This window comes from Pygoscelis adeliae, unplaced genomic scaffold (assembly GCF_000699105.1).
Source record: "Pygoscelis adeliae isolate BGI_AS28 unplaced genomic scaffold, ASM69910v1 Scaffold124, whole genome shotgun sequence".
In the NCBI taxonomy this organism is placed as follows: Eukaryota; Metazoa; Chordata; class Aves; order Sphenisciformes; family Spheniscidae; genus Pygoscelis; species Pygoscelis adeliae.
Window position 1 is genome coordinate 4,327,137 of NW_008824791.1, and position 10,454 is coordinate 4,337,590.

The window sequence follows — 10,454 nt, forward strand, 5'->3', positions numbered from 1 at the left end:
AGCAGGAAGACACTGGAGAGCAGGTTACTGGGAAGCAAGGCAAGCGGACCACCTTACACACACTGCTGCTGCATGACACTGCAGGCTTCTTTTCAGTTCTTAGGGGAAGGACACATGCAGAACGGGAAAACCAGGCTTTCCACACAATTTTGAGCACGCACAGCCTCCTTTGCTATATTTAGCCTTACCATTGGGCAATAGCCAACTCACTTTCTCTAAGCTCTCCAACTAGGAAAAGGACAGGGCAAAGTTTAATTTAGAAATACCCACAAGTTTATTTTTGGAATTATTTTCTTTTATCCCACAGGCAACCCAAAGAACCTGCAGGAAGCAGGAATATTTGTTGGGGAAAGAACAGAAGAAAGTTATAAGTTTGGGGTTTGTTTCCAAGACTACATACATAATTTTCATTCTTTCTTATAGAAGCAAAGTACCAGCTAATTAGAGAGGACAAAAAAGGAAACACCTCCCCCACCAGCACCAAGCTCCACCACCACAGGACTCAAGTCTGCCTTTGTTAGTTCTTCTTGCTTTTTCATATGCCCCCTCAAAGATCTGTGCTTCACTTTGGAGTTATCCTCCTAACACTAAAAACCTTGCAGGGATGGTAACAGTTAACAAAAAACAGACAGTGAATGAGAATGGAAGCAGAGTGGCTATTCTCTCCTTACTTTGAAGTGTGGTGATGAATGGGGTTTTGGCAAGTATACTCCAGGCTCAGGAGCCAGACACTGGTAACTGAAAAATCCAGTCTTAATCTCAACAGAGATTTCCTTAAAAGTGCATGTGTGGCACTTTTCCTTTGGGGGGTTGGCGGTGGTAGGGGAAGCAGGGCTGGAGGGAAGGGAAGGGGAACAGACCAGAGCTAGGGGATCTTGGATTCAATGTTCTTAGGGCATATATGCTTGTGGCTGGGGATCAGCTCCAACATTTAGTGATTTTCAGGTGCAACTGATGGTCAGTAGGTCTTTTCAAGCACAGTACAAAGATAATAATTATAGGCAGATGACCAGTGTTCCACATGGCCATACTCTACCTCTAGTCATGGTTGCCAAGACTTGGCTGAAACAACTCCTACCCCCCTCTAAGCCCTCCCTCTGATCCTGCTGCTGTTCCTCACATCATCCACAGGTGAGGAGGGAGATCTCTTACCCAGAGTATCGTTTTTTAGAGTTGTTCTTTCTGATGACAAGACACACGACAATAGAGATGAGCGGTGAGAGACCTGTAACCGTACCGATGACTATCCCTGCCACCATGGCAATGGGGAACGCAGGCAGGCTGTCTGGGGAGAGAAGGGAGAAAACATTCAACTCTTCTGCATTCCCTGATTAACAGAAGTGCAAACCACAAATGCTCTTGACCTTGGATTCGTTTAGAGCAGAAGGCACTAATGTAGTATCCAGGAATTGTAACATGCAGCCTAAGTGGTAGTGATAGCAGGCAGCCAGCAGAATAATGTATGAACAGAGCACACACCAAGAGTGTTCTTAATGTCACTGTCCTTCAGAAGAGAGTTTATATTGAACCAATAATTTTTACATGTCAGGAAACACAAGTGACAATGAGGACAACCCTGTCTCATTTTGTACCTGAAGGGAAAAAAAAAGTTACATTCATCTGGCAGTTCCCAGCGAGGTCAACAGGAAAAGGCAGGCACACTTGAAAGCAGATTTGAATGTAGCACATTGCTAACCAACTAAGAGTGCTGAAGGCTGGGTGTTCTCTGGGTCGCATGCAGCAGACAGCCTAGTTACTACCCATGATCACTCTTAAGAGTGTTTATACATGATTCTGGTCTATCAAAATACATCTCTATACACTTTTATAGAGTCATTCTTTCCCTTCTTAAGTCAGGATCATTGTACGATACTAGAAATACGCTTATAGGAACACAGTATCGCTTTACTGACGTTTTCCCCAATATAATTTTGGGGGAGGGTAGGCCAAGAAAGAGCAGCCAGAAATAAAAGCTAATCAGAGAACGAGTACAAAAGATGTACAAGATAAAGAACAACATACTACCGTTATAGCTTTTCCCAGTAAGAAATGAAGTCCCTCCCCCCGCATCATGTTTAATGCAAGGAACATCTTAGACCAGAGGGTTTCTTGCAAGACTCCATGCTACACTAGCTACTTGCACCAAATACAAGTGAATCAGCATAAGATCCAACAGGTAAAACATCCTATATAGAAAAAAGGAATCTTTCTCAGATATCTGTCTCTGATCATCACAAAATCGTTGAGGTTGGAAGGGATGTCTTGGGATTGTCTAAGTCCAACCCCTCTGCTCAAGCTTGGTCAGCTAACACAGTTTGCTCAATACTCTGTCCAGTTTGGTTTTGACTATCTCCAAGGATGGGAGACTATAATCTCTTTGGGCAACCTATTCCAGTGTTCAACCACAGTAAAAATGTGTTTTCTTATGTTCAGAGAGAATTTCCTGTGTTTCAATTTACACCTGTTGTCTCTTGTCCTGTCACTAGGCACCACTGAAGAGACTGGCTCAGTCTTCTTTAGATCCTATCAATGTACATAAATACCTGCTGAGAGGATCCCCCTGAGCCTTTCTTCTCTTTTGCAGGCGAGACAACCCCCCTTCTTCTCTTTTGCAGGCTAGGCAACCCCAGCTCTCTCAGCTTCTGCTCATATGAAAGGTGGTTCAGTCCCTTAATCATCTTAGTTGCCCTTTGCTGGACTGATTCCAGCAAGGACCACAAACCATGCTTATACAAAGCATTCCCAGCAAGCTTGCAGTCCCATTTTGACACACTTATCTAGAAGGGAGCAGCACAACACAGTACCCTGAAGCAGGGGCATCATACTAAGAAAACGGGGCTTACATTTAGTACTGTTTGTTTTGAGTTCAGTGACTTTCAGGAGAAGGGCTACCTGATCTCTAGCTGTTTCACTGATCACACCATCATTTGGCTGAATATCGCATCAGCAGCTTTCCTAGCCCTCCAGTGTTAGATGCCAATTCATAACAACATGGTAATTCAGAGTCTCAGTACGAAATTAAAGATGAAGACAAGTGCCACAATTTAGAGGAAGACATCCCTTCTTTCCAGAACCTTTTGGCAGCCTAGAGATCCATCTGCTATTAAGGAAGAAAGTCCTACAAATGGTAATACTTTTCAGGTACATAAGACTGAGATTGTGTTTGAGCCCCGTGCAAAGATAAACAAATTTATTTTGAGGCATATAAGAAGTACGAGTTCCCTAGTTTCTGTGCTTTTTCACCTTTCCAAGTGCAGGAATAACTGTCTGCAGAAACATCAAAACAGACATGCATTTCTGTTAGCAGACCAGCTGTTGCCTTGTACCCAAGAAAAAAACCACACACAGTTTTTCAGAGCAAGAAAGTAAGCAGCAATCCAAAACTATAGTGCAGAGTGTCTGCTGAAAGAGTGATATTAAAACTTTGATAGTTTTGTCATTTCTTTGGCTTAGGTGGGTTTTTTCGTTGGTTGAATTTGAGTAAAGGACAGCAGTTACGTTCTGTTGACAGCGGTTTTTAAGACTGTATTAAAAAAATGCAACCGTTTGGATGTGAAATTAGAGTCTGGTTTTATTGCCTCTCAGAACATGGTCCAACGGACTATAGAAAAGCTCACACAATTTTACGACCACATAGTTCAGCTGAAGAATGTCGTCCCCGCCATGTTTTTCTTGTATTTTTCAGCATTCCACAGTTACATGAACTCCTCATAAGTACTTGCAGAGCAGCCAGTAACTTCATAGTAACAGACATTCCCAGCTACATAACCAAACACCATCTCTGAAAGCTAACATTTAAGTTAATAGCTTAACATAAGCCAAAAATCAGCCTTTCAAGAACACTTTTCACTAAATATCACCGTAATTCAAAGCAACTTCCATTTTCGCTGAAAGTGTGTTAGTATCAGTTTTATGAAATAGGCAGGAAACTGAAGTTTTCTATTGCTGCTAAGTATAAAGATTTTCATAAGACAGTTCTAATTCTTTCCCCCATGAGAGTTCAGATCAAAGATGGACGACCTCCAGATAACACAAGCTGTCTTGAACACAGTGTTAAGTAGCTTCCTATTACAAGTAGGAGCAGCCTAATGTAAGGACTTGGAATTCCCCACAGATTTTTGTCATTTAGGCTTTGAACAATAGCCTTTTCCAGATTCAGAAGCACTAGTGAAAGAACAGTCTCGCTTCTCATCCCTGCCAGTAGGATTCTTCCAACATAGTTGATGGAGCTGTTTGTGCAAACACTATGTAGATGCTGCAGTGAAAATCAGCTGAGTTAGCTTGGCTTGGCAATTTTAAAGTTAAGCCAACCTGGAACTTATTAAATGTTTAATCCAAAATCTAAAGCTAACCAAGCATCTATGAGATCATTTAAATGTGTAAAGTATGTATGTGGCTTTAAACAGTTTACAACACCAGACACACGATTCAGAACAAATAAACGTATACATAGTAAAAAAAAAAAAATAATGCACAAGAGTCAACATGTACTTATTCCAATTGAAAAAATTTCTCCAGCTCAGTTCAGGATGAGTTACAACCTATTGTAAGAGCAGTACTTTCAGGTAAAGTCAGAATGCAAGACAGCATTACAGCTATTGCTTGAAAACCTGTTTTCAAGGTCTTCCTAAGAATTTGAAGACAATTGTTGCAGCATTTTTCTGATGATGGGAAGTACTGCCAAATACAGGGTCCCCTTCAGAAACAGTGAGATTCTCTTGTCCAGATGCTCCACCTATGGGGAAGCCGGCATGCAAATCTGTTGAAAAATACCAGCTGAATTAGTGTACTGAAGTCAGTCTTCGTTTGCTTAACCTGGGTTAAAATCTGAAGAGGCTTTGCCAAGACAGCCTGACTTTGCCAAACCAGCAGTTGCTTTACTGCTTCTTCATAGAGACAATCAATACATTGTAAGAAAATAAGCTGACCCTATTTTATATAGACTTCAAACTTCCAAGAAACAGAAAGTTCTAAGTGATGGCGGGACCTCCGGAGGTCCCATCCAACTCAAACTGCTCTGTGAAGAGAAGAGTTAGATATAACAAGAAGAGTTATAGACCTTGACTACATAAGTACATGGAATGACCTCACGAGCAGGGGTACACACCTGTTACAGCAGCAGTATCATTCTAATTAGAGCATACACGTAGGTATCATCCCTAACATATTAAAATCTAATGGAATAGCTGTATCAGCACTGCCATTTATGAATTCAACATTTATTCTTGTCCTTATTAAATATAAATTTGGAAATCTGATCACTATAACAACCATTTCATTGTAGGAACAGTCACACTTTTGCTGACCTCCAGCTTAGCTAGAACAATCAAATGTTTTGGATGGCCAAGGGAAATAAAGAGCCAAAATGACATACAGAATATGAGTGCTCTTGAACTGTGATCATTGTTAACAAATGCTAACCGGAAGCCTTAAATGACTGCAAGTAGCCAGCCCTTGCAGTTTATAAGGGTCACCATGGATACTGTACGAACATCCGAGTAAAAGAGACTGAACGCACATGCAACACAAACACCTTTGCATGGAAGACAGTAGCATTTCACTGTCTGTCAGTATGTGCTCGGGCCAGATTATTACTTTTGTTTTGCAGTATATATACTGGATGGGCTCCAAAAAGAAGAGTCTGCCACTTTCTCTCCTTGCTCCCCAGATTTCAAAAGTCATCCTAACCCTTGATGTAGCATAATACAGAAGAAAATTCATAGGACTTTGAAAGCATAATACAGAAGAAAATTCATAGGACTTTGAAATGAGAAGATGGGTTTCATCAAGGCTTCCACCAGCTTCTGCTAATACTTGTTAAAAGCATAGGAATTAGTGGGTATAGAGGAAAAGGATATGACATTCAGTTTTTTAAACAGTTGACAGAATATCAGTTCGATTATTAGGACCTGGAAGAAGAGAATTAAAAAGATAGTTGTTCCCTCCAGGCTACTCCCCCACTCCCAAGAAAAGTGATATAGACACAGAAGGGGCGGGGGGGAAGGAAAGTAAAAAATCATATAGGGTGAATACCTTTCTCCACAACTCTAACTCGGATTTCTCCTGGTTTGACAACAATGTCAGGTGGGTTCTTGACATCGCAAATGTAAGTGCCGTTGTCCCGGAACTGCATGTTTGATATACTGATAGAAGCATCTTTCTTGTTAAGATCTCCAGCCCAAGTGATTCTGTCTTTAAATGGTATGTCCTTTCCAGGGTATGGCTTTCCATTAAAGTAATAGAAAAACTGTAGTCAAGGAAAAGAGGATATAAGAACAATCCAATTAGAGATTACAGAGCTACCATGCTTCTCTGACTATTACAGCATCCTCCCAGAATCCACTGTATTATACACAGCTGTATTTGAGATTTTTTTTTTCCTCCTGCCTCACCACTTTAGTCTAGCTTGTTGCCTCGTGATCACATAACCTTGCTATGGCTTATGCCTGAATCATACTACCACAACAGACTGCATGTTTTGGTTTCCTGTTGGTTTTGTTTTGTTTTGTGGTTGGATTGTTTGGGGTTTTTTCCTGTTTTTTGGGACATGGGGTTTCGCAGACAAGGAGGTGGGGGAAAGAGAAAAAGGCTGGTAACCTGGGAATAATTAAAGGATAGAACAGTTCTGGATCACAGCCATCTGTCTTTCAGACATAGGAAGCCTTCTGCATCCTAGTAGGAAAAGGATACCAAGTTTCCTATCTCGTGTTTTGCTGTGTGTTACTTGCAACTACAGCACAGATAAATTAACATGCACTACCCTCCTTCCCTCCACCCCCAGAAGATTCCCATGAGCAATTTAGAGCATACCTAGCTGTTTTCCAGAAACCTTCACAGTGACTAAATAAAACTGTCTCCCAGTTTTTAGGTGACTAAGTTGCACATTGGCCCTGCACTCCCTAGACATGACCAAAAATCCTTGAAGAATGAACCTGTTTAGTACAGTCTGAGGAGAAGCTGCGTATTTCCTCACTATACCTGACCAAAATTGGAATTTACAGCAGTAGAAGCGCGTAGACTTCTACAGGACAACTCTGCTTTCAAACATATGGGATGTTTGAACACTGGCCATAACCCTAAGAGGTGGATCAAGGCTGTATTGCAGAAGCACATTCATTCTTAATTTCACATTCTGAAAGACAGCAAGACAAACTTAATTCAACCAAGAATCAAACCGAACTCTCCTCAGTTCAGCCTCCAGAGCATGGTTAAAGAAATTTAAGACAATATTCCAGCTTCCTCCTTCTACAGCCTTCTTTACGAAGCAGTCTTTCTGCCACAGAGCAGGCTGGCTACAAGCCAGTCCTCTTTCCATTCAAGTCATCTCCCGTCTCTTTTCCTGTTCCTACCCTTGATCTAAGGCTTGCCATTCCAACATTCTCTCTATCAGACCCACACTCTGAGTATGAGGCCTGATCATTTGGCAGCACAAATCTTATCCAGATCAGGTATGTGCACATGACCATCTGTTGTGCTGCAGTCAATCTGACACTTATTTGTTGTCTACAGGCTAGCATATATCCAACAAACTATCTCATCTGGTAGGAAGTCTGCTAGCACACAGTCATCTGTCAACATTTCGGAGGAAATCTGCATCAATCTGCAGCATTTCCAGCTGGATTATAATCTTGAGCACAGAGGCACTGCATTACCACACCCCTGTGCATGGGGGAGTCATCCGACTGGAAGTCTAGAAGGCAAGAGGCAGATTCCTCAGTTCTCTAGGTGTCCTCACCTGGGAGAGGAGAAATCACAAAGTAAAATATGTCCTGAAACACAAGCTAAGTGACTCAAGCCACTCCATGCCTATGATTAAGTGATTTAACATGAGACTTCTTTTGAAACCTAAAGCTGATGGGTTTAGACTGGTTTAAGCCAATTGTGAAACTCTGCTGTCATCAGATGTTTCATTCACGCAGAGATGCCTCTATAACTGGGCATATGGAAGAGGAAGGGGACAAGCAGCGGAAGCTTTCAGTCAAGCCAGCCTCACCACATGGCCACAAGATTGCCGGTGCTGATTCTAAAGAGGCACAGAACCATCTTTTTCAGGAGAAGCATGGACTTAGCTCAGACGTAAGCTGATCATGAGATTGATCTTTCAAATTAATGCCCACCAAGCCATGTAATTGACATGACTTGGGTTCATAAAAAAAAAAATCTTCCCTCTATACCTCCCCCAGCCCCTCAAAAGAAATGGGGAATTAACATCAGTTCATGCTGGGTCACTTCTGCTCAAAGATAATTTGCTTTTCTCTCAGTTGTGCTGATAACTGCATCCAGGTAGAATGTCTAAATTGACTTCACTTCCAAAAAAAATATTATGTCCTGAAGTTGTATTTCTACAGAAAGGGGTTTGGACAGTGATGCAGAAAGGGAAGGGCAAATCAGGATATATGGTGGATATTTCTATGGGGAGTGGAAAACATACAAACAGATGGCTTCTTTTCACCCATCCTATTCAACATTGGCAGGAAATATGCTCTACTTCCTCAAGCTTTTGCCCAGCTACTGCTTTGGCTTCCCAAAGAGAAACGTTCCCTTTTCAAAACTAAATATTTATTCACTGCGAGTTCAGAAGCTGATTCTTCAGAGCTCTATATATTGAGCAAGATGCTCATACACTGTTTTGGATCGTCTCTGTTCTGAGCACTGAAGGGCTCCTAGAGTTTAAATGATCTCACCTCTGCAGCAGAGGGAAGGAGACAAACACTAACAGGCTGAGCAACCTGCTGTCCCCACATCTTCCCCGCTGCCCCAGAGTCCCTTGTTCTGCTTCATCTAAATTCACGCTCAGGGCAAGGAATAAGAGGGAAGCAGAAGTGTCAGAGAGCTCAGACTCAGATGTGCACAGCTAACAACCTACCAAAGCCACTTCTTTGAAGGTTCACACCCAAAGGATCTGAGCACACTTGGGCTCAACATACAGGAAATGAGTGATGGCAATTATTATTAGCTTAAGTTGCTTGCTAGTCTTGACTTTTTACTTGTCAAATAACTAAAATATGAGGATGTAACTGCTTACTGATTTGAGCAATTCAATTTTGTTCTGAAACCAGGGAGGCTGGTCTTATTTTAAACCCTTTCAAATACAGGCTATACAGTACACAAGCAGAAAATAAGCAACAAGCACAACACACAATGTAACACTGTAATAGTGGTAATTCAAATTCTGTGACTGCTATCATTCAGTGCACAGCTCCACAGCTCATTTCAAGTGCCAGAGGACACAGAACTTAGGAGAAGATTCCTAGACACTCATCTACTTCATGCATACTGCTACCACACCAACACCCCTCTCCTCTGACTAACAAAGTACTAGTATACTTTACAGCTGCTGCACACTCCAGTCTTTGCAGACATCTAGCATATGGCAATACTTTTAAACAACTCTAAAAAAGCCCCCCTAAAATCACAGTGATGGAGACAAGACACATGGAAGGAGGCTCCAATCCATATTTGCTTGCTCCTCAGAACCAACTAGAAGACCTCTGCACGCTTATCACAGCCTCCCCTCCCAGATTTGTTCCCCTACAGCCATTCCTTACTGAGATACGAGTTGCAGCTCCCTCTGGCTGAAAACTCCAAGAAACAGATGCTGCGCTGCTGATCACTTCCACAGATGTAAATGTGCATGGAAGCTTTGCGTCTGTCCCATTCTCCACAAATATCTCCTCCGGTGTGTTGACCTCTACTGCTGATACTTTGACTGTATGGGAAAGGTAAAGAGAAGAAAGAAGGAGAACAAACGGCATCAGTGCTGTTTCAAGAATCAGGAAGTTGAAGTGGTAACTGTTCATATCACATTGCCTGTAAGGGGAAAAGGTAAGAGACATCAACAACTCCTACATCAAGTGTGTACACAGACATTACATTATACCTGCAAAACAAACAAGTACAGAGCAGGCCAGTTCACTTCTCTTTCCTTGTATTATCTGTTACAGGACGTTTTCCATCCACAGATGTTTCCTCTACAGCAGTTTGTGGAAGTCAATTCTATAGTGCAAAGGATGAGTTTAAAACTCTTTCCTACTAGCTGCCAGCAGGCATTGTAATAAATAAGCCCCATCGGAGGAAGTAACATCTTGGACCCAGCTATTAGTCAGTTTCCTCTCTGCCTCACATCTTGTTTCCCATCTCCAGTTTTTCTCAGCTGTAGGTAGAACAAAAGCTCACCTCCAGAAAGCTGAGGAGTAAACCTCTCTGGCTCCCAGCTATGCCATCTGCTTCTGCTCTCTGGCATGCTTCAAGGTCTTCATGTGCAAGACCTCATAAATAATCACTCAGCTATAGTTCAGAAGCATGAGAGTAGTTCCATTTTTTTCTACCATGAGGCTTATGCACGGTCAAAACAGCAAGCAGACCACAACCACGCCCCAAATTTAAAGTAAGCAAGGTTAATATTGTGCTTGTACTGGTAGTTTTCCTACAGAGTAAGTGAAATTCAGTGTGAT

At 41.9% G+C, this 10,454-nt stretch overlaps 1 protein-coding gene across 1 annotated transcript in view; it reads right to left on the reverse strand.

The window, feature by feature from the left end:
• The window catches only part of MPZL1 (myelin protein zero-like 1), a 22,663-nt gene that overhangs the window by 9,911 nt on the left and 2,298 nt on the right, over positions 1–10,454 (reverse strand). The window contains exons 2-4 of the mRNA XM_009323944.1: positions 9,549–9,709; positions 6,034–6,247; positions 1,153–1,285 (exon numbers count right to left, since the gene is read on the reverse strand). Coding sequence (XP_009322219.1) covers positions 1,153–1,285; positions 6,034–6,247; positions 9,549–9,709 — 508 coding nt within the window. The remainder of the gene's footprint in view (positions 1–1,152; positions 1,286–6,033; positions 6,248–9,548; positions 9,710–10,454) is intronic.